Source organism: Cricetulus griseus, chromosome 8, assembly GCF_003668045.3.
Source record: "Cricetulus griseus strain 17A/GY chromosome 8, alternate assembly CriGri-PICRH-1.0, whole genome shotgun sequence".
In the NCBI taxonomy this organism is placed as follows: Eukaryota; Metazoa; Chordata; class Mammalia; order Rodentia; family Cricetidae; genus Cricetulus; species Cricetulus griseus.
The window spans coordinates 22,336,044-22,360,067 of NC_048601.1; the positions used below are offsets into that span (position 1 = coordinate 22,336,044).

Below are 24,024 nucleotides of genomic sequence, written 5' to 3' on the forward strand. Positions count from 1 at the left end.
CACCCAGTGTCTTGAGCCCCCCTCATGTTCCTGTGAAGATGCAGAACAAACTCAGGGGTGTGTGGGGTGCACGCCTGGCTCAGGAGCAGCTCGCAGAGTGAAGGAAGACAGTGACGACATCCAGACACGGTCTGCCGCAGAGTAATCTGGAGAAAGCAGAGGAACAGCTGGGAGAGGTGGCTGACCCCCCGAACCCCAACCCTACCTTAACCGGAAAAGCAAAGCAGGGCACTTGACACAGCAGAAAAGGGAGTCCAGAGCCCATCCCAGGGCACTGGCTTGTTTCGGGAGCTCCTCTCTCACACAAAGAAGGAACACAGATTGCTGACGTTGGGAGCCAGAGGGACTTAGAAAACCTGCCGATCTTACAGTCGTGCACATTCTACTTAGCTGGAGAGGAGCCCCTTAGAACCCGACTGTGCCGCTGAAGCTGTGGCTGCAGGGTTAGCGGTGTTAGCTCACGCTGGCTGCTTCTTCAGAAATCTTGTTTGCATGTGGAAGCCCACGAATTCCGCTGCAGAGCGCCGAGAGCTCGGGTCTCAGCACAGACGTCTCTACCGCCTGTTTCCTCTTTTCCGTTCCTTCCCGTTTCTTCCCCTTCCCCCTTCAGCCCACGTTTCACAGTATCTGCTTATCCCACCCGAATAGGTTTAAAGCCCGCGATTCTTTCTTCTGACTGTGGGGATCGGACCTCTCTGTGGACCAGAGAATTCCACCGGTGGTTTTAAACTCTCCTGCTGTGGTCTCAGAGGTGCTTGCCCACTTCTGTGGGCCTCTGCACCTTCTGGTTGGTGGTGGGATACTTAGCATCACGCTTAGCTCTTGTTTATAACAAAGCAAAAGAAAATTAAGAATGACGCGGGTTTTCTGAAGAAAGCGGGTCTCTTCTCAATATGGCTTCACCAAACATTTACACTGACGTGAACTTCAAAACTCAACCTGTTTCCTCAGGCACTGTCTCAGACTCATCGTCAGGTAACCCTCCCCCACCTCCAGAACAATGCAACCTCGTTTTCTGGTGGTCTAAGCTAATGGTGAGGTGAAGAAGGAGTGTTTATGAGCAAGGCCTGGGGGGAATCTTAGCTGCTGGCTGTCTGAGGGCAGTGTATGGGAGGCAGGAGTCTCCCTGCTTGAATTGTCTGTGGAGAGCCTTGTACATGGGAAAGAAGAAAGCTCGTGATACTGTCTTTATTTTCACCATTTAGAGAAAGTCTGGATTCTACTGCACGTTTTTTTGTTTGTTTGTTTGTTTGTTTGTTTGCTTGTTTTTATTCCGAGACAGGGTTTCTCTGTGGCTTTGGAGGCTGTCCTGGAACTAGCTCTTATAGACCAGGCTGGTCTCGAACTCTCTACTGCATATTTAGAGAAAGCATGAATTTTTGACAAATGTAGAACTCTACTTTCCCCGTGAAAATGTGATAATGTGATATAATACTGAAGTTCTTAGTTTTCTACTTACTTGACAGCATACTATAACTTTAAGAAATTACTTTGTATTTTGGGGGCAGTTTTATTTTGAAGGACAGTTTGCGTGGTCCTTTCTCCACTCATTCTGCTATGTATGCAGGACCTCACACACGCTGGATGTAAGCTCTGTTACTAGAGTTACAGGGGCCTATACTATTCCTGAGAATTTTAGTTTTTAGAACTGTTTCTTTAGCTAGCATGCAAAGCATCCAGTTGATTGACTATGGCATTTTATACAAACACACAGTATCCCTTGTGCGTATCCCTAGCGTGCCCCCCCTCCCCCCACCCCCGTTCTTAGTCATCCCTTTCCCTTCCTGAGCCATTCCTCCTTCTGGCTTTCATGCCACAAGTTTGCTTGTGTATTTATAGACAGTGAGCTCTGGATCCCGCAAAGGTGAAAGCAGCTGTGATAGTCCCCCCCCCCGCCCCCACTACTCTCTTGTTAATTCTCCCTCCCTTTTATCACACTTTTCCCCTCTTGGCCCCCTTCAACCCGGAAAATGGTTTCTAACCAGGAGACAGTAGCTAAAAAGATAACCTTACACCACATCCTAGACGTGTGAAATATGCTTGCACAGGCTTATCAATGAGTTTTTGCATGTTTTAAAGAAATATTGGAAACACTTTGGGAGATTATTTAAATATGCAATGAAGTGCCACGTAGCCAAACCAAAGAATATTAAAGAAGAAAATATGATGACAGAAAAATGTTCATGATACAATGTGAAGGAAAATAACAGAATAACAGCAGAAATGAGTGATTATGGTATGTCAGTTATATGGTATGTCAGTTTAAAATTCCATGAAAGGATATATACTTACACTCATATGTGTTTCTCAAATATCTATTAACGAGTTATTGTCTCTGATAGAAACTTGTGCTTTCATCTTATTCAGTGGACATCATTGTTTCTCTCCTATTCAATTTTTATGTTGTTCCAAGAGTCTATACTATTAATATTTCATGGTAGAAAAGAAGATGACAAAGAGGAAATAACAAAATTCACTACTGATTTACTTAGTTTGGTTTTTCCTTTAAGGTCCGCCAAAGAAGACCACCATTCACAAAAGTAATCCTGGCTTTCCCACGCTGCTCCTTGCCTCAATGATATTTTTCCTGCTGTTGGCAATCTCATCCTCTGTTGCTTTGAACAGTAAGTATGCCAATGGAGTAAGTAAGTAACGCCTGGCTTGTATGAAGAGAGACATCCATTAGAGACAGATAATTATCAGTGGTTTTCCCTAGAAACTCGAGACAGATGCTTTCTCTGGTGAGGTAGATGACATTGGGAATTTTTCACTGTCTTAGAACAACTCTTTTGTAAAGTCATTCGTTCTCACTGGAGAAGCAAGTGTGTTTGTTGGTGTCACAGAGTGAAACCCTGGTCATGTGTGTTAGACTCCAGTACTGAGGATGGATCTGTGTTTCCTCAGCAGCATCTAGAAGCCAGCCCCATGGGCACACAGGCACTCATATTTTGGAAAAAGTAGAAAGATGAGAAGCGATGGGTGAAGCTATTCCAGGGACAGAGCTCCAGTGTAACTCCTAATTATTTATTCCTGCTCCAGACTACATGAAATCGAAGCCAATTTAGCAAACAGGCTGACTTTCAGAATTTATTAAAAAATTTAAAGGCAAGGCCAGATGTGGTGGCACATGCCCTTAATACCTTTAATTAATTTAATTTAATATCACAGCACTCAGGAGGCAGAGGCAGATAGATCTTTGTGAGTTCCAGGCCAGCCAGGGCTACATAGTCAGAACTTGTCTAAAAATAAAAGGTAAAATTAGTGTATTTTTGTGTATTTGATTTTATCTTTCTCCTCAATAATTAGTAATGTCCATTAACTGAGTGATAGACAGTGTGTTAGAGAGTCCAGAAAGAATAACAGCCCCTGTTCTCAAAAAAATTTAGAGTGGTCAAGTGAAGTAATTTTTACAGAATTGTATAGTAAGTGTTGTGTAGGTAGGGTGTGAGCACAGGGGCCTGAGGTAGGCTTGGCAGAGGTGACATCTGGACCTGTGTGGGGCAGCAGTGTCCTGGAAGTATGAGAGCATAAGAAAATATGGGGAAAGCTAAGCAAGCTTGTCTAGGACACATAACCCAAGCGAAGAAGAGACGAAGCCACGTGTGGTTGACAAATAGGACTAAGGGACCCGGTGAGTGAAGCCACTCCAGCACCTGGACTTGGTAGACCCGGCCGTGATGAGGTGTTCACACAGGGCAAGGTGCAGGCTTAGGATAGAAGATGTTCATTTGGGTTGGGATTGTGTTGGGTTTATCTTCAAGTGCCACGTCTAGTGAGCACACCCTTGTCTGGGTGTCAGGAGGGCAGGCCTGAGGTTTTCCAGGCCTTCACCTTTAGGTAGCAGGCGAGACCGTGGGATGCACGCCATCACTTGGGAGGAGGGAAGCCTGAGAAGGAAGGATAATGATGAGACAGCGGGCAGTGTTGCCTTTCTAAAGGGGTGAATGGAAGGAGAGGAGATTATAAAAGACAGTAAGTCAGAAGTGAAGGCAAGGAAGGTGAGGCAAAACAGAACACTGTCCTAAGAGCTGAGGAAGGAGAGAACTGGGGTCAGGTCCAACAGCAAGATGACAGTAAGTACCCTGGGGTATTACTGATAATCCATTTCAATGATTTTTTTTTTTTTTTTTTTTTTTTTTTTTGGTTTTTCGAGACAGGGTTTCTCTGTGGCTTTGGAGGCTGTCCTGGAACTAGCTCTTGTAGACCAGGTTGGTCTTGAACTCACAGAGATCCACCTGTCTCTGCCTCCCCAGTGCTGGGATTAAAGGCGTGCGCCACCAACCCCTGATTTTTTTTTTTTTTAAACACCTCCCCACTTTGGAGCCCAGACTGGATTTGAACTTGATATGTAGTCCAGGCTTGCTTGGAATTCGAAATCCTCATGTCTCCACCTCCCCAGTTTTTGGATTTTATGTAGGCACCATCATGTGTGACTCAAGGATGGTTTTAGTGAAATGTTAGAAGCAACAGCCAAGACGTGGTGTGTCAAGGAGCAAATAGGGTGTAGTGAGGAAAGAGAAAAGCCCCAATTCTAAAGGCATAGGTCAGTTAGTTAAAAAAGTGTTCATCACAAATTACAGACAAAAAGTATTTCCTTTTTATTTTAAGAATATATTTCTATTGTTTGAGAACTTCATACAATGTATTCTGGTCATATTCACCCACATTCTTTCTGCTAGTTCTCCCCAGATCCACCCCCAGCTCCCTATCTGGGAGTAGTTTTAAACTGGGATTACTATGCCAGTTTGGTTCATTAAACTAAGAGTCAAGAGTGAGGGTTCAGGCTTAGTTCTCTGGAGGGAAGATGGGGGAACTGTGGGTGTGAGATGAGTCTGGGCTACACAGCTAGACCCTGCCTCAAAGAACCAAATGCTGGGCACTGGTGATGCACACCTTCTGTCCCAGTACTCAGGAAGTAGAGGCAGGTGGATCTCTGTGAGTCTGAGGCCAGCCTGCTCTACAGAGTGAGTTCCAGGACAGTCAGAGCTACACAGAGAAACCCTGCCATGAAAAACCAACCAACCAAACAAACAAACAAAAAGTGTGTGTGTGTGTGTGTGTGTGTGTGTGTGTGTGTGTGTGAAGATATGAGTAAAGTGTAAAATTACAATGCTACCAGGAAAATGAATATCTTTTATTCTTTTTTCCAGTTTTGTTTCAATTGTATTCTGATCTCCTTGAAGAAAAAAATACCATAGAACAACTGAATCACACAAAATTGCATTGTATGAAAAACCACTCATCTGAGGAAGGTAAGTAAAACTTAATGTGCCTTGAATCCAGTTGTCAAATGCAGGGTGTAAAGTGCCCTACATATGTATTTCCAGGACATATTAAGTCTTGGACTATTAGTCATTAGACCTAAAAACGTATTATTTAGGGATTCTTATGCATATGAGTTTTGTCTTTTCTATTCATTTATTATTGTCCTTAATCATTTGTATCCTCATGTACCAGTTAACGTTTATTTTGTATTATAATTTGACACTTTGTGTTTTCTGCCTTTGTGCTTTAGGACGACTTCCCATTAGTCCTTCTGCCCTTTTGACATATCACTTTCAACAGTTTGTTTGCTTCCTTGCTTCTGGGATTTAGAAAGGCTCTGTCCTAGATGCCTGATGCATAGTCTCCATCCCCATCTCAGCCATTTCACTGCCCTGGATCCTTTTATTGAAGAATAGTGTCCTACAAGTTTTGACATTCTGTATTTTTGTTCAGTTTAGTTTTATTTTGAGATAGAGTCCCATGAAGCTCAGGCTGGCCTCAAACTCATTGTGCAGCTGAAGATGACATTAAACTTTGAATCCTCTTGCCTCTACCTCCCTAGTCTTCTCCTCCTCCTCTTCTTCCTTCTTCATTTTTTTCGAGACAGGGTTTCTCTGTGTAGCTCTGTAGACCAGGCTGGCCTCGAACTCACAGAGATCCACCTGCCTCTGCCTCCCGAGTGCTGGGATTAAAGGCGTGCGCCACCACTGCCCCACAACACAGGGCTTCTTGCTCATTAGGCAAACACTCTGAGCCTCACCCAGACCAGTTCCGTGTGTTTTAAAAATAGACCTTGATGTTTTGACACCTGTATTATTTAGAAGTGTGTTAATTAGTTCTAAGACTTTTTTGTGTGTTTTATCTTGTCTACTGATATATGATTTATCTCCACCATGTTGGGAAATACCCCTTAACACTCTTCCTGTTTTTCGGAGTGGTCCTATCTATTTCTGAGCGCTCCATTTCCCCTTTCCCATGTGTCAGCTTACACTCCATGTATCTTGGTCCTGTGTTATCTCATATGTTCACATTTAGGATCATAACACGAGGCTGTATTTACTTTTTCTGCGTATTTCACTTTTGTTAAGTTGGTATTTTTTATTGTTTCATTTATTGTTCACTGATTTGTCTGTCTCCTCCCTTCTGCTATTGGCTCCATTTATTATAAATTGAGAAGGTTATTGCATTTTTTTAAAGTAAAAAAATTCCATTTTGATTCTTATTACATCTGCTTTTTTGCTGCTTTTATCTTTTCAAAGATGTTTGTATCTTCTCACTGAAGCATTTATAATTATGTCTTCTATTTTTTGATTATAATACAATTACATAACTTCCCCCCTCCCCCTTCCCGTATCCAAACCCTCCCATATACTCCCCCTTGCTTTTTCAGGTTCATGACCTCTTTTAAAAAAATAATTGTTGCTACATATGTACATGAATATGTATAAATTATATATATACATCTATCTATCATCTATTCCCAAAGGCTCTCCTTGAAGAAAAAAATAAGTTCATCAGTACAACCTGCTCATTATGTAGAATGTTAGTTGTGTGTGTTTTCAGGGCTGACCGTTTGGTATTGGATAACCAGTGGGTGTGATCTTCCCTGGGGAAGACTGTTTCTTCCTCTTTCAGCCTTCCTCGGTTGCCTGTGGTTCTTTGTATAGGGTTGAGGCCTTGTAGACTCCCTGCCTCACCCCCAACTCATGTTAGCATGTCTATTGTTGTCCTTGTTTAGCTCATGTTTAGGCAGTCATGTTGGTGAGACTTTATGGGTGTAGGTTCTGACATTCCTAGGAGACACAATCTCACAGCAAAGCCCTGTTCCTCTCAGTCTTATACTCTTTCCACCCTGTCTTAATAAGAGGATCCCTGAACCTTAGGTGCTGGAGTTGTTTTGTAGATGTTTCCCTTGGGAACGGGCTCCTCAACTCTGTATTTTGGTTGGTTGTGTTTTTCTGTAATGGTCTCAGTATGTTGCAAAGAGAAGTGTCCTTGATGAGAGGTGAGGATTACACTTACCTGTGGGTGTAAGGAAAAAGATTTACAATGTACTTGGCGATTTTTCACGTTAAATAAAGTAGCTGTTGTAGGTTCTTCTCCAAGATGCATGACATCACTAGCCCTGGGTGGTTGGTTAGATTTCCAGTACCAGTCATGGCTCTCTCTTGTTAAGTGGGTCTTAGGTCCAATTAGAGAGCCGTTGGTTACAAGGTATGCATGCCACAGCTGCACCCTGAGGGTTACCCTGCTTGTTGAAGCACTTTTATCATGGTTGGCTTTAAAGCTTGTACGGAATATTTTAACAATTTTGCTATCTTGCATCTTCAAAAAATATTCTTTGACATTTTCATACATAGGTAATTTGATCAAATTACCTTTGATCAAAGCCTGCCATCATCCTCTAATCTCCTGCCCTTTGTTCCAAGTCCCCTTCTACTTCTTCCTCTCACTTAACATCTTGCTTTCTGTGACTCACTGCATTGAGGGAGGATTTCTTGCATGAGCACGGTGGGGGGTTCTTTACTGGAGTGACAGCAGTGTTTCCACGGCTACGCCACTGAAGAACATGGCTTCCTCATTCTGCCACCTTGAACTGCTGAGGTCCTGTCGGAAGGGTAGGTGACGGGCTCACTTTCGTGTGGGTCACCACCATTGTGAATTTGTAATGTGCAACAACCATGACATGTCCAGAAGACAACACTCCTTGCCGTCATCTGGCTCTTATACTGTTTCTTCTCCCCCTTCCTTGATGTTCCTAGAGTCTTGGAGGAGTGTTTACCTGGTTTCTTGACATCTATCACCTCTTGCTTTATTTCGTTAAGTTTGAAAACGTTTTGGTTCTTAGTATGATTACTTTCTTCTGAGCCCTGGGTGTGTTTTTGTATTATGCCATGTGTAAACACTGTGCCTTGCACTTACATCTCCTTCCTCCCCCATAGACAAAGTCTGGAGCTGTTGCCCAAAGGACTGGAAGGCATTTGGTTCCCACTGCTACTCCATTTCCAGTGACATGGCAAATTGGAGCCAGAGTGAGGAGAAGTGCTCCAGCGTGGGCGCTCATCTGATGGTGGTCCACAGCAAGGAAGAGCAGGTACATTGTGGGAGGGAGTGGGGCCTGCGTTCTGCCTGGTGTCTGCCTGTTTTTACTAACAGGAGTTTTGCTGACATGGGTGTTAGTGATGTGGCAGAAGGCTTTCCATCAGATAGCCAGGAAGGTTGCTTCAGCCTTGGCTTTTTACACCTTGCTCCTGCTGCAGTGGAGCTAAGGACCACAAGGAACCATGGCAACAGAAATGCAAGGCCTGAGGGAGGAGGAAGGGTGCTAACATTTCTGCTTGAAAGACCAGTGCATGACTCCAGCCCTCTAATGCTTCCTGTAGTAGCAAGTGCCTAACAGAGGAGGACGCAGAGCTGACTAGGGAAACAGGATGGAATCTGGAGAGTCACAGCCAACCATCAGAATGAAATATCTGAAGTTAAGAATGGAGAATGATTAATCTGCAAAATTCTGTCATGCACAACTTTCAAGAATGGTCTTGGGAAGAACAGAGGGGAGTGATCTGAGAGGAAATCCATTGTGATCATGGACAGAGGTTGTTTGCAGTGATGTGGAAATCAGGTCTATGAGTGATGACTTTGTGTCCTGGTCAGATGGGGAAGTTGGCCCTCCTGGGGGTGGGGTGACTCTTTAGTCCTTGACCCTTCCTTTGTCTTCTCATCTCTGTGTGACCAGAAAAAGTATCACAGTGTGCCTCTAAAATGTACAATTATTGTGCACTAATCTAAACTTTGACAACTATTTAAGGGCCTAGAGACATAAACTAGGTTTGATTATTATATGTTTGCAAATGTGCATCATATTGAACCTATAATTTTGTGGAGATAGAATAAGTTTTAAAAGATCTTGTAGGGGCTGGAGAGATGGCTCAGTGGTTAAGAGCACTGGCTGCTCTTCCAGAGGACCCGAGTTCAATTCCCAGCACCCACATGGCAGCTCACAACTGTCTGTTACTTCAGTTTCAGGGGATCTGACACCTTCACACCAATACACATAAAATAAAGTTAAATAAATTATTAAATAAAAGATCTTGTAAAACTTCTATAACAGAAAAAGCAGCCCTCCATCCAGGCTGAGTGCTTTATGTTTTCTTCCTCTTAGGATTTCATCACCAAGTTCCTGAGTAATCGTGATGCTTATTTTATCGGTCTTTTGGATCCAGACCATCGACAGTGGCGATGGGTTGACCAGACACCATACAATGAAAATGCCACGTGAGTCTAGAGTTACCTAGAGGAGTCATGGGTCCCGTGGCATGAGAAGACTTTAGGGTGCTCCAGCTGTTGGTTGTGAAACTAAAACAGCTCACTCCTGGTGTGGCTGCTGGGGATGGAGTTACTTTTATCCCCATGGACTCATCATAGGAGTCCTGTGAGACACGTGTTACTGATGCTCCAGGTAGAGATGAGGAAATGGAGTTTGAAGAGTACAGAATGATAAGTACCCAGGGCACACAATCTAGGTGCTTACCCGTAGGTGGGCGTTGTTATGCTTCCAGTCACTCATCTATATTTTAAAAAGTAGGATCTATTTTTACTTTTATTTGTGTGTATGTATGTGTGTCTCTGTGTGTGTCATGTGTATGTGGGTGGCCATGGAGTCCATAAGAGGGTGTTGGATCACCTGGAGCTGGGGTAACAGGTGGTGTGACCACGCCAATATGAGTGCCGGGAACAGAACTCTCACATTTTCCGGAAAAGCAGCAAGCACTCTTAATGTCTGAGCCATCTCTCCAGCTTTAATTTACATATTTATGATAAAAATTAATGCCAAGTTCATAACTGATTATTCCTCATAAATCAAAAGCCCCAACCTGATATTGTTGTGCTTCATGTTTATGTAATTATTAGAAAACTCTAATCTCTTAGTATTTTCCCATATTCTATCCTGATTTCTGTTGTGAGAAATAGGTAGTGATGGTACTGTCATTCTAAGTTTTCAGAGAAGAAATGTAGGAATCCAGGATATTAAATTACTTGTCCTAGATGACGGAAATAAGTAGATTATAATAAGTAGATTATCTAGATATTTTATGTAGTTCTCCAGTCTATAAAATAAGACTACTGTTTTTTTTTTTGTTTTTTTTTTTTTTTTAAGACAGGGTTTCTCTGTGTAGCTTTGGATCCTATCCTGGCACTCGCTCTGGAGACCAGGCTGGCCTCGAACTTACAGAGATCCTCCTGCCTCTACTTCCCGAGTGCTGGGATTAAAGGTGTGCGCCACCAACGCCCAGCAAAATAAGACTGTTGTAAAAAAACTTTATTAAAACATAAGAACAAAGAGAGACCTTTTTAGCAAGTAAATAAGCACTATGGAATGACAGTCCCCAGGTACCAAGACCTAGGGATGAAGTAGCCTCTGGGATGTGTTCTGGGAGAACAGTTAAGAACAAGCTAAGAGAACACTGAATGCGGTGGGCCCTGTTTTCCAGGGAAATGTCAGATGTGGGTGGTGGAGAATGGCTGATTTGTCCACACTTGATCTGATTTCCACAAATTCCAGCCTCATCCTCAGGCTTGCTTACTCTTGCTTTCTCCTTCCCAGCATTGCTGTAGGAATCACCCTGATGCTCTTTCCTCCCTTTCAGGTTCTGGCACCCAGGTGAGCCCAACAATGACAAAGAACAATGTGTTATAGTAAATCATCGACTTTCTGGTTGGGGCTGGAATGACGTCTTTTGCAGTGATCCACAGAAGTCAGTTTGTCAGATGAAGAAAATATACTTATGAAAAGGCATTCCCCATGGACACATGATTGCATTTTTATCTGCCATTACACAGACACCTGCAAAGTTCTTCTTGTGGAAGAGATGTCCACAACATTTTAGGTAGGCTTCCCACAGTTACACCCATGGTTATACTGGTCCACACACACACTTATTTATCCATCCTTTACTGTCTTGTATAATGAGAATTTCCCATATACTAGAGACTATACAGGACCCCTGTGTGCACATGTGGAGCACACCAGCTTCTCTGTCCATTATTAGATTCCTAACTTCTTAATTGATGATAGAATTGTATGGTGTTGTTACTCTACCGATTTCTCTCTCTCTTTCTCTCTCTCTCCTCTGTCTTTGGATTTATTGATGTCTAACTGACTAATAAGTCATGTACATTTACATTATACTGCCTTGATATGGCTACCATGATCACGCTAACAACACCCTCTATTACCCTTCATAGTTGCCTGTTTTGTGTGTGTGTGTGTGTGTGTGTGTGTGTGTGTGTGTGTGTGTGGTATTAGAACATCTAAGATCTTCTTAAGCATATTTAGACAGACAGGGTGACATTGTCACCTACTGTCACTTTGATCCTCAGTGCTTGCTCGCATTTTCTCTGGCAATTTGTACCCTTCCATCAGCAGTTTCATGTCTCCCAATACCTGCAGTGCTGGGAACTTGGACCCAAAGCCTGGTGAGTAGGGTACTATGGGTGCTGTGAGGCTGACGAGGGCCTCTAATGAGTGGCTGATCCTAGACTGGGTGACCTTCATCAACAGAAAGTTTGAGAAGATGATAGCCAACCTTCTACTGGCACCCCTAGTGATTCTTGGTGTCTCCCCTTGGTGCCTGCCACATTAGGGACAGCCTCTGCCCTGTAGATGGACACTGAGGAGACCCACATGTCCCATGGAAGCCTGTATGCTGCTTAATACTTTGGATGCCCTTTCAACTTCTTATCATGAATATTTTGAAACAGAAGTTGCCTGGATGGTATCATTGTCACTCATATAACCACCTTCTATATTAATGGTTGTTGACAATTTGATAATTTGATATATATAAATATCAAATACATATATATATATATGTATGTATATTTGTGCACATGTTATTTGATAGGGCACTTGAGAGTTAGTTTGATACATAATGCTTCAGGCAACATTTCAGTGTATATCATATGAAACCGTCATTGCACAACAACAGAGAGATCCATCTACCTCTGTTTTCTGAGTCCTGGGATTAAAGCTGTGTTCCACCACTGTCCAGCTTCTATGGCTAACTAGTGTGGCTAATGAATTAAAGGTGTGTATCACCATTGCCCGACCTCTATAGCTTGTGGTTGGCTCTGCATTCTGAACCCCCAAGCAAGCTTTATTAAATCATAAATAATATATCACCACAAGCTTGAACCCCAATATCTGTCTCTTATTTTTTCACGTTACAATTTACTAATTAAAATTATTCTACATGTTCAGGCCTTGCCTCCACAAGTCTGTCCTCATTTCCAATTTCAAGCTACAAGTTCAGGAGTTCCCAAGGATTCTGTTACTTTTAATCAACTGTCTGCAGAGTCTCAGGAACCCATGATACCTGCAGGTTTATAACCCATTGAACTAAAGAATCTGCTCCATTAGGATTATAGTTTTGTTATGTAAAAAAAATAGAAAGCAAAACTAAAGGGAGAAATATATCAGGCAAGGTCAGTGAGGGTCCCATATAGGGAACTTCATTGACCCTGTGTGTGTATCTCTTTCCCAGAATGTTAATGAGTGACAATATACAGAATAGGCCAATCAGGGGACACTCATCTGACTCTGATGTTCAGAGATTTATCAGGGTTCATTATATGGGTGTGAAAGTTTGGTTGATAGCAGAGTGGACTCAGTCTTCAGCATCACTTCCCTACCAGGGTGAGCATCTCATGGCTTAACGGCTCAACACTTTAATCACATGGTCAGTGTTACTGAATGGTGAGCTCCCAACATGTTAGCATGAACATGAGAGAACTGAGCTTCATGACCTACCATGATGAAACAGATTTCCCAATAGCTCCAGGAATTCCCAAGAATTAGAGAGGATAGTGTCTTTCTCTAACAGGTCAGGTGTAAAATGATGAGAATGCAGAGTTAAATGAACAGGAGAATGAGCACCAGCACCTTCCCAGGCTCTCCCACATGGTTTCATGACGACCCCATGGTTACTTTCCTGTGGGGATTCATTTCATCAATAGCTTTGGGGTACTGGCTTTAGGCAACTGCTGAACCTTGCCAAGACAGAGTAGGTTAGTCTTTCAATTATACCTGCTTCTGAAAATAGTCTGTCAGATATTCTAGGTCTATAGCCAAAGTTGGTTGCCCCAATATTTCAGAGAGACTTTGAGTGACTTGTCCAGGTAGGCAGCTGTTTCTGTCATTGTATCTTTTGGAAGTCATTTTCTTGCACTTCCTGCTTACTCAGGTAGTATTTTTTTCCTTCTCAGGTCTTGATGGGGTTGAAGACTAGATAGTCACAGTTACTATCCTCTCTTAGCTAAGGTGTATTAGGTACAAGAGTTAGACTCTTCAGGATAGGACAACTATGGAAATAATATCTGTAATTTGCCAATTACCTACAGCCTAGTCATTTAGTATGTGTTTCTTGCTTGATGCTATTTTTGTTGGTTGTGGTTTCATTTTTGTGTATGTTATTACCCTTTCTTTCTCCTGGACAATACTTGAATATTGTTCTTATTGTATAGAGTTTTGTATTAGGTTTAGAACCTTTTTATTTAGGCAAAAGGAGGAAGAATTCATTCCACCAATAGCTTTGGGGTACAAGCCTTAGGCATGGCTTCTTGTCTGCTGATGTAACTCCTTTAAAAGAAAGAAGGTGGCAGGCGCTCTGTCTCTTGTGCACTGGTCGGAGATCGGATTGCTGCTTCCATTCACCCCAGGGCAGAATGGAAGACTGCCATGGCTCTCTACCTTGTTATTTGTAAATAATTTTTAATAAATCTTGATATCCTTTTATTTGGCTCTTGTGGATGCATGTAAGTCGCCTACAGTACATGACACACACCCAGCACTAAACCTGTATGACACCAGTTTACTTCGATATCAAAGATAAGTAAAACACAAATTTGATTATTTTATATATATGAGAGCTGGGGCAATATGTTGTTTATGAATGAATAAAGCTTGCCTGGAGATCAGAATGTAAAACTAGCCACAGCCATAGAGGCTAGGAAGTGGTGATACACAACTTTAATCCCAGCAGCCACACTAGTTAGCCATAGAGCTGAGCGGTGGTGGCTCATGCCTTTAATCCCAGCACTAGAGAGGTATATAAGACAGGAGCAGGGTCTCAGAACAGGCATTCAGGCTTATAGAATTAGTCTTCAGCCATATTGAGGACAGGATCTCCCCAGCCTTGGTAGAGGTAAGAGCTCACTGGTGTATTGGCTTTGCTCTTCTGATCTTCAGCTTGAACCCCAATATCTGTCTCTGGGTTTATATTATTCATGTTCCAGAGTGCTCTATCTGCATGTATGCCTTTATGCCAGAAGAGGGCATCAGATCCCACTATATATGGTTGTGAGCCACCGTGTGGTTGCTGGGAATTGAACTCAGGACCTTTGGAAGAGCAGCCATCTCTCCAGCAAGTTTTAGTATTTTATGCATGTGTTGCAATGGTGCCTCTTTTCTGCCAATGGGACTAATGTTCTATTTTGAAACCCAATGACTAGACATCCCTAAGCAAATAGTAAAGGGATCAGGTGTAGAGGCTCTGCGGGTTCCCAAGCACTCACATGCTCCTCTGTAAAGGACTGTTTCAGTGCCTTTGACCCATCTTCCTTTATACAGAGTATGCTTTCAACCCTAATCAGCTGGTTTGTCCAGGTGACTTTCCCTGGCCCATAGAATGAGAATGAATCTAGATTCTCTAAATACAGGAGGCTACTATGTGTTCAGCTTACAAGGAGCTGTCATTCTCTGTGACTTGTATCCCAAATGATAAGTGTGGAAAGAAGCTGAACAGAGTATAGTGGCCAATGGCCAGACCCTTAGGGCATACACACATGAGAAACATTTGTTGTGGGAAGCCACCTGAATATTGTGCATGGCTCATTCTAGTGTATGTGAGATATGGTAACTTTAGAAATATATTTTGCTGAGAAGGTAAAACCCCTGAGCATCTGTGACTGGAGTGAAGTGGTGTGTAGAAATATTTATGAACATGAAAATAAATACTCGATAGGCTTAATAATTGCACAGGACTGTATATTCTCTGTCATATCTGGTTTCCTCTCCTTGTAGTACCTCAGTTCCTTAGGAAGTTACTGAATAAAGAATGGTATAGGAAGGGCAAGGCAGGTGTCTGTGGAAGGGTCAGGTGTGGGGCAGCAATGGCCTGTCTGAGGGTATGAAAACCCAAGCTGGGTAACCATGCCGAAGACTGGCTTGACAGCAAAACTGGGGCGCAAGTAGTGAGGAGAATGTCAGCAGGCTGGTGAGAAAGTTTCTGGATTCAGGAGAGAGTCCACAAGCAGCAGTCTGGTTGAAACTTCAGAGACTGAGAGGTGAGGAGGGCAGCTAGACTCCTTATAGGGAGTCTGTGCTCAAGCAACTCATGAGGACACTTCTTGTGGGGAGTCAGAACTCCAGATAGGTGAGCAGAGGGTTCTCATGGAGTAACTGGACATTTGGAAGTGTGAGGAAGACACTGATGCAGAGCGAGAAGGATACCTGTGCAGAGCAAGGAGGACACCTGTGCAGGGTGAGGAGGACACCTGTGCAGGGTGAGGAGGACACCTGTGCAGGGTGAGGAGACACCTGTGCAGAGTGAGGAGGACACCTGTACAGAGCGAGGAGGACACCTGTGCAGAGTGAGGAGGACACCTGTACAGGGTGAGGAGGGCACCCATGTATGGTGAGGAGGACACCTGTGCAGAGTGAGGAGGACACCTGTACAGAGTGAGGAGGACACCTGTGCAGGGTGAGGAGGGCACCTGTGCAGGGTTAGGAGGACACCTGTGCAGAGCGAGGAGGACACCTGTGCAGAGTGAGGAGGACACCAGTGCAGGGTGAGGAGGACACCTGTGCAGAGTGAGGAGGGCACCCATGCATGGTGTTGGCTCCAGAGTGGGTTGGGATTCAGAGACACAGAAGGTTGAAAGGAGCTCCTTGCAGAGGGTAGACCAGGCATGAGTAAAGAGTATGTATTTGGTGCACGTCAATGTGTGTGACCTTAGCGTCCAGTAGGGTAAACAGAGCATCCTTGCCTGGTTGTGGATGTCCTGGGATTGGGTGTCAGTAGTCCAATAGGCTGAGGAGAGTGTCTGTGCAGGAGGAGGATCTGGTATGTGTTTCAGAGACTGGCAACGTAAGGATGCTGTCTACCTGGTGGGACAGCTCTGTGTGGCCACTCAATATCTTCCAGGGTGACGAGGGCTTTGGTCCATGGAGGTGACCTTTGTGGAGTGTTAAAGCCTCAGGAGAGAAGTGGAGATTCCTCAGGGATTAGCATCAGGAGTCAGTGAACTAGTCTGGTGAAGGAGGCTTTCCTCAGCCATGGTGTGAGATTCGGTGATATATTTCTTATGATTTATTAAAGCTTGCCTCAGGATTTAGAAAGCAAAGTCAGACACAAGCCATAGAAGCCAGGCACATACTTTGATCCCAGCAGCTAGAAGCTAGGAGTTGGTGGTACACACCTTTAATCCTAGGACTCAGGATTAAGAGGTAGACAGATAACTGTGAGTCCAAGGCCACCCAGATCTGCACAAGAGTGAATCAGTCTAAAAGAGAATTATAGCTCTCACCTTTAATCTCAACATTAGGGATGTATATAAGACAGAAGCAAGGTCTCAGATGAGGCATTGGTTCTCCAGCCACGCTGAAGAGAGGTTACAGTCTGAGGCTTGGTGAGAGCTCAGGAGACTGAGGTAGAGGTAAGAAGCCAGTGGCGGGCTGCTTTGCTTTTCTGATATTCAGCTTGAAGCTAAACCCCAATATCTGTCTCTGGGACATTTCAGTTTTCATTTTACAGTGAGAACTTCAGGAAGGTGTCTGTCCCTAAGAGGGACCATCGAGCTAAAAGAGGAAGGCATCAGTGCAGGGCATAGGCTTGACCTGAGTGCTGGAGCCCATCCTGGAGGACAGGCCTTTTAGTGGAGGATGTGGGAGGGAGATAGGTAGCATCCAGGAGATTATCACGAGAGCTGGCAGCAGGGCTAAATGAACATAGATTTTTCACATACAGAAGTCAGCTAGAGATGCTGAAATTTGGGAAATAAAATGAATTATAACTCACACCTTTAATCCCAACATTAGGGGAGTATATAAGACAGAAGCAAGGTCACAGAAAGGCTTTTTGTTCTCCAGTCACACTGAGGAGAGATTACAGTCTGAGGCTTAGTGAGAGCTTGTGGAGACAGGGTCAGCCCATTCAGCCTGAGCTAGAGATGAGAGCTAGTGGCCGGCTGCTTTGCTTTTCTGATGTTCAGCTTGAAGCTTGAACCCCAATATCAGTGTGTGAGTCTTCTGTTTTTCGTGTTACATTTGTTTTTGTGTAATAAGACCGCTTAAGGTCTTCCTAAATAAATTCATACCGCGCTATAGTATTATTGACTGTTGTCACCATGGGATCCCCAGAACTTCTCTTTGATCTGAAGTGTTCAGTTTACAGTCATCACCTATTTCTCCCAACACCCAGGTCCTTGAAATTGCTACTGCACTTTCTTCCTGTGAGATTTACTTGTGAAGATTCCAAACACCAGTGGGCTCTTATCTACACTTGGCCATCACAATGTGACATCACTCCAGAGTTCCTGCAACCCAGCCTTTCATTAGCTGCCCATTTCCTGACCATATCCAAATTCAAGTTATTTTTAGGCAGGTTTCGGTTTCATGTGTTGTCAGATTCACAAGCTCACTTCCCACAGAACAATTTACACAATAATTCCAGGGGAGGGGGACCCCCCCACCAGGATTTCTCTGTGTAGTTCTGGCTGTCCCGAAACTTACTCTGTAGACCAGGCTAGTCTCGAATTCAGAGATCTCTCTCCCAAGGGCTGGGATGAAGGGGGTGGGCCATCATTGCTTGACTTCTCGGGGGACTTTTACCTTATTTGAAGCAAGCTTTCCCCATTATTGTTTTTACAGCAGAGATGGGATGGAGGAAGTAGAAAAGTCCACTTTCCTAGGCACCTCTGATGGCACAGGAGAGCGTACTCGAACTCTAGCATTGCCTCAGTGCTGCGTGGTTTCCCACTACTCTGCATTTTATGTGCCTCTTTAATTCTTCTTCAGAGCACCTTTAAATAAACAGATGAGTCACACAATTAAATAGGGACTGTGCTTACAGAGTGACATTAAACCAAAATCTACCAGGTGAGCCCAGATCAATGAACGGGCCTGTAAGAAACACTGACTCAGCTTTTTAAACGCAAGAGTTGAATAATTCACCAGCCACCTCCAAATGAAACAGGTTTTTAGTTGTATTGCACGTTTCACACCAAGCTTCTGCAAAACAGCAAAAACACATTCAATCACCTTCTATTTCTACAAATTTGAGCAATTTCACTGTATCGAATGCACCCCAATACGGTGGTCTTCCAGCTCTGGGTCTCCAGTGCTGGGATTAGGTGCTGCCCAAGTCATCGGAAACGAGTGTCACTTTTGTTTCTGGAAGTGGAGCAGAGGTGGCAGGAGAAAAGCGATCTGTCATTTGTAATTTAAGCTACGATGCGTTAACAGTGAACTGTTTTAATCCAGCCTTCCCCAGACAATTCCCATGATGCCAGGGAAGGGAAGTTTCCCTCTGGACCAGGAGAAACTGTTTGTGTTCTCGGAGGCAAAGACCCAGGAGCTAGGAGGATCCTGGCCACCTGAGCCATCCCAGTAGCCCAGTCCCCTGTGATCACCTGAGCCATCCCAGTAGGCTGGTCTCTTGTCATCCCTGAGCCAAACAATTAGCCCAGTCTCCTGTCATCTGGGGCTGGTGCCTCCAGGCAGTACTGTTTCCAGTGTGTGTGTGTGTGTGGGGGGGGCGTGGGCAGTTGCTACATCTGGCTGAAATATTTGGAGCTTGAGTTTGACTGCTTGTTTTTGCCCTGACACTTGCTAGAACAAACCCAGGGGAAAGGACAAAGCCTCCAAGGGAAGGCTAGGACAGTGGCACTAGAGAGTGTCTTAGTTCCTAGACCCACTTCTCTGGAAAAATCTATGGGAGGGGCTGGCCAGGCTTTCCTTTACTGTTACCCGAGTTCTAGTACATGTTTGCCCAGACTTACTGTTATTACTTGTGCACTGGTATCTGAGCCTCTGCAGTGTAACAGCCTTTCTTGGCTGCTCATTTGTACATTTTGCAGAATAGCCGTATTTCCAAGCCTCCCTGTGAGTGTCGGGGGTCAGATATTGAAACTTGGATTTCCGTCTCTTGCATAGACTCAGTTTGGCTTGATGCCTGAAAATGGGGGAAATGAAGGGACCAGCTCCCCTTTCGGCAGTCATAACGGCTGAACATGTGCTTGTCTGACCTTGTCCTAGACACTAGAAAGTCAGATGCCTGCCTTGTGACAAGGAACCAATCAGAAGTTAGCTGGTGGTGCTATGCTTTACAACCCTGGGTGTATTTTACGGACAAGCACACAGCAATGATGCAGAGCATAGCAACCACCCTGGGAGGGCTTATGGGCCATAACAACCAGTTGGCCAATCAACACAGGGCAAACCCTCCAAGCCTGGAGGCACACCAATCCTGACCCTGTGCATACCCCTAGACACTCCCCTTACACTGCCTTACAAGATCTGTACTCAGCGGGTTTGAGCTGTCTTTGCTAGCCATCCGCTATGGCGGGTGGGTGAAAGACTCGAGCTAACATGGGGTTAGCTCGTTAAATTACAATAAAGCCTCATGCAATTTGCAGCAAGCTCTCGAATCCGCCTGGTGATTGGGGTCTAACATTGCAAATCTGAAAAAAAAAGAAAAAAAAAAACCCAACTCCATGTGTTTTGAGTTCCGTGCACTTACTGTTTCTTTGGAATATCTATATCTATTTATCTATCTATATACCTTCCAGCTGTGGTTGCATTTGTTTACTATGAACTATTGCACGAAGGGTTTGGTGGCCCATTTTATCAGAGCAGAGTTACTTCTGCTCCCCAAGACAGCAGAGTGTTAGACCCCTGGAAAACTCAGGTATCTGGGGTCCCAGGCCACGACCTTGGTCACCCCAATCACCAGGCGGATTCGAGAGCTTGCTGCAAACTGCATGAGGCTTTATTGGTTTTTTTTTTAACGAGCTAACCCCATGTTAGCTCAGGTCTTTCACCCACCCGCCATGACAGATGGCTAGCCAAGACAACTCCTAGGGGCTCCCGAGAGATCTTGTAGGACAGCGTAAGGGGAGTGTCTAGGGGTACACACAGGCTCACGATTGGTGTGCCTCCAGGCTTGGAGGGCTTGCCCTGTGTTGATTGGTCAACTGGTTGTTATGGCCCATAGGCCCTCCCAGGGTGGTTGCTATGCTCTGTGCGCCATTGCTGTGTGCAATGTGGTAAAGTACACCCAGGGTCGTAAAGCACAACACCACCACCAGCTAACTTCTGATTGGTTCCTTGTCACGAGGACTGTCATCATCTGACTTTCTAGTGTCTAGGACAAGGTCAGACAAGCACATGTTCGGCTGTTATGACTACCAAAAGGGGAGCTGGTCCCTTCAGGAGGACTCCAGTACTGTTCAGCCACCTAAATTCATTTTCACAAGCTTAGATGATTCAAGTTGAGTTGTTGGATCTGGGACTGCCCATTTGTTTCTGGTTGGCCTATATATCTAGGCTGTAAGGATCCAATTGAACCTTAGGGCAAATAATAGCAATTAATGAGGTTATTTGAGATCAAGATGATTTTTTTTAAACAAAGGGTTTTAATAGTTACAGAAAAATTAGAAAAGAGATCCTCGTGGGGCAGGGCTGGTAAGACAAAACCAGCTCGTACTGTTTGCATTAAGGAACTTAAACGTCAAAAAGTACTATTTGTAACTTTTGTTTTGAAATATTTATGAAAGAACATCTATCAGTGAGTTCAGAGCTAACACAGGAACCTGAAATGGATCTGTGGCCCCTGCGAGCTCAGGCATATTATCTCGGATTGGTTTGCTCTTCCCACACCACAGCTACTGTTTCACTGCCCTCTGATAAGGGCAAGGAAGGGCAACCAAAGCCACATATCAAACTGTTCTTCTTCCTGTTGTGTTGTGTCTGTCTTTTCTATACCATTCGTCATATGAGCCAACGGGACAAATCAGGCTGCAAAGTCCTGCAGAGGGCTCATGCCTTGAGGACTTGGCTTCACATCTAGCTGCCTGGAAAGGCTCCAGGGTTTTCTGTTCACCTGCATACCTGTTTTGGACCTACTCATGATTCTGCTCGTCATTCCGAGCTTTCCAGTCCTCCTTACCACTTAGTTCTGTTTGATATTATATTTCATCCGGGGCTGTTCTTGTGTTGGACTTTATCGGGAGATGTGCCAGCATGCTCTAGACACTCAGAGCAGAAGGATGGAAGGAAGCAGACAGCGGGGTACGGCGTTGCCAGGGGGCCAGAGCACACAGCAGAAGCGGAGCTCCCACAGATGAGGAAAAGCGAGGGAAGCTTAAGCTGCTTTGCTGATGCAGCTGAGGGTGGCGTTTTCTCTCTCTACACAACCAGATGATTCAGTCCCTCAGCTGGTATCTCTTCCTCCCCAGGAAGAAACTGGGAACACAGGGTAATAACCACTTCCCCCTTTCTCCTTATGACTAAATCACCATGCACTCACGCCGGGCATGATGGAATTGTTCTGGCTTAAAAAAAAGTTATTTAAAGTCTATTTCAAAACTTTAAGACACCAAAGTAAGATGTTGAGGAAGATGCCGGAAGACGGAAAGATCTCCTCTGCTCCCGGCTTAACAGGGTTAATGTGAAAATGGCCAGCCTGCCAAGATCAATCTACTGTCAGTGAATGCATTACTCTTAAAATTTTAACGTAGTTTTCACAGAAATTGAACAAATAATCTTAACTTATAGGTAGTCAGGCAAGCCAAACTGAATACAGGGAGAAAGAAGGCAGGATCGAGAGAGAGACACTGGCATGTTGGAGCACCACCATAATGCCATGGCCACATGGCAAAATATGGATTAATAGAAATAGGTTAATTTGAGGTGTAGACTCAAAGGTAAATCCAGGCCCTAGGAAAAAAATCAGGCTAAATCCAGGCCCTAGGAAAAATGTTTTAATTCGAAGACATAGCCTCTACTATGACACCAAGTTGTAAATTTGTTCCAGCTGTCTTATGGACAGCAGCATGTTCCTGGGAAAGAGTTCTGCTACTATATCACGGAATAGGACCTGGTGGAAACTAATACCAGTCTCTAGGTCCCTCTTTGACCCCACCCATCTTTGAGCCCATATTTTACTGGTCTACTCCTCTTCTCATGCCAAGGCCAACTCACAGGGGCTCCTGCAGGTATGCCAGCTCCTGCACTAACTCCAAGGACACCAACCAGCCACCTGCCTTCTCTGCCTCCCCAAGGAACAGATGTCTGAGGGCTGCAGGATGGCAGCTAACTGAATGCTTCTTCATTAAAAAAAAAAGAAAAGAAAAAAGAAATAGGTTAATTTAAGTTGTAAGAGCTAGCTATCTGTAAGCCATTAGCCAAACAATTACAATTAATATTAAGCCTTAGAGTGGTTAATTGGGAACTGGAGGGCCGGAGAGAAGCATCCAGTTACAAATGGGGCACTAATGTGAGACTCTCGAATTTTCATAGGGCCTGAGAAAGTATGAAAAAAAAAAGTTTCCAAATGCACAGAAATGGAGTCTCACCAGGCTTCATAGTCTGACAGTCTCAAGCCAGGAGCAGCAGTGGAGAGACGCGTCTCCCAACAGCTGCCTACAAGATGGAGCTGGACACCAGCTGCCATGAGCTAAGTGGCCTGGTGGGTTTCCACAGTCTCACACAGTCCTCCGTCCAGAGAGGCTCGGTGCTGCATGGTAGATTTAGCTTTTGTTCATGCAGACAAAAAAAAAGTTTGTAGGATGGCTGCACACTACCTGACGGCAGCTTTCGGGTGGTGGTGGTAAACATGGCACTCGTTGCTTCCTTAGTCATGTTGACAAGCTGAGCAGGGTGGAGCCAACAGCCAAAGTGGCTGCTCTGGTCCTAGCCAAGCCATAACCACTTAAAACAATGATAAAAAAAAGATTACAGATACACAATAAAGACAGATTCAGACAAATAGAAACAAGATTGTCCATTTTCATCTGAGGTGCACGTAAGTGTGTTTTGTAAGACCCCTGGAAGCTCAGGCCTCCAGGATCTCAGCCCAGGACCTTGGTCACCCCTATCACCAGGCAGAGTCAAAAGCTTGATGCAAACTGCACGAGGCTTTATTATAGTTGTTTAACGAGCTAACCCCATGCTAGCTATAGTCTTTCAACCACTCACCATGGCAGATGGCTACAAAAGACCGCTCGCAGGGGCTGCATAGAGATCTTGTAGGGCAGCGTAAGGGGAGTGTCTAGGGGTACCCACAGGCTCAGGATTGGTGTGCCTCCAGGTTTGGAGGGTTTGCCCTGTGTTGATTGGTCAACTGGTTGTTATGGCCCATAGGCCCTCCCAGGGAGGTTGCTATGCTCTGTGTGTCATTGCTGTGCACTTGTCCATAAAGCACACCCAGAGCCGTAAAGCATAGCACCACCAGCTAACTTATGATTGGTTCCTTGCCACGAGGCAGGCATCTGACCTCTTAGTGACCAAGACAAGGTCAGACAAACACGTGTTCAGCTGTTATGGCTGCTGAAATGGGGAGCTGGTCCCTTCAGTTTAAAAACTCTACATAGGCTTGGGAGAGAGAGGAAGAAGAGTATAGACAGTTATAAAAAGAAATCATTTTGGCTGGGTGGTGTGGCACACACCTTTAGTCCCAGCACTTGGGAGGCAGAGGCAGG

At 44.5% G+C, this 24,024-nt stretch overlaps 1 protein-coding gene across 1 annotated transcript; it reads left to right on the plus strand.

Annotated features, from left to right (window-relative positions):
• Positions 1-893: 893 nt before the first annotated feature.
• Positions 894-11,231, plus strand: LOC100771426 (C-type lectin domain family 4 member A). Its single transcript, XM_035448692.1, is given in 6 exon segments — positions 894-975; positions 2,493-2,624; positions 5,151-5,252; positions 8,208-8,359; positions 9,428-9,540; positions 10,914-11,231. Coding segments are annotated over 6 exon segments (723 nt in total). The 3' UTR covers positions 11,056-11,231.
• The last annotated feature ends 12,793 nt before the right edge of the window (positions 11,232-24,024 follow it).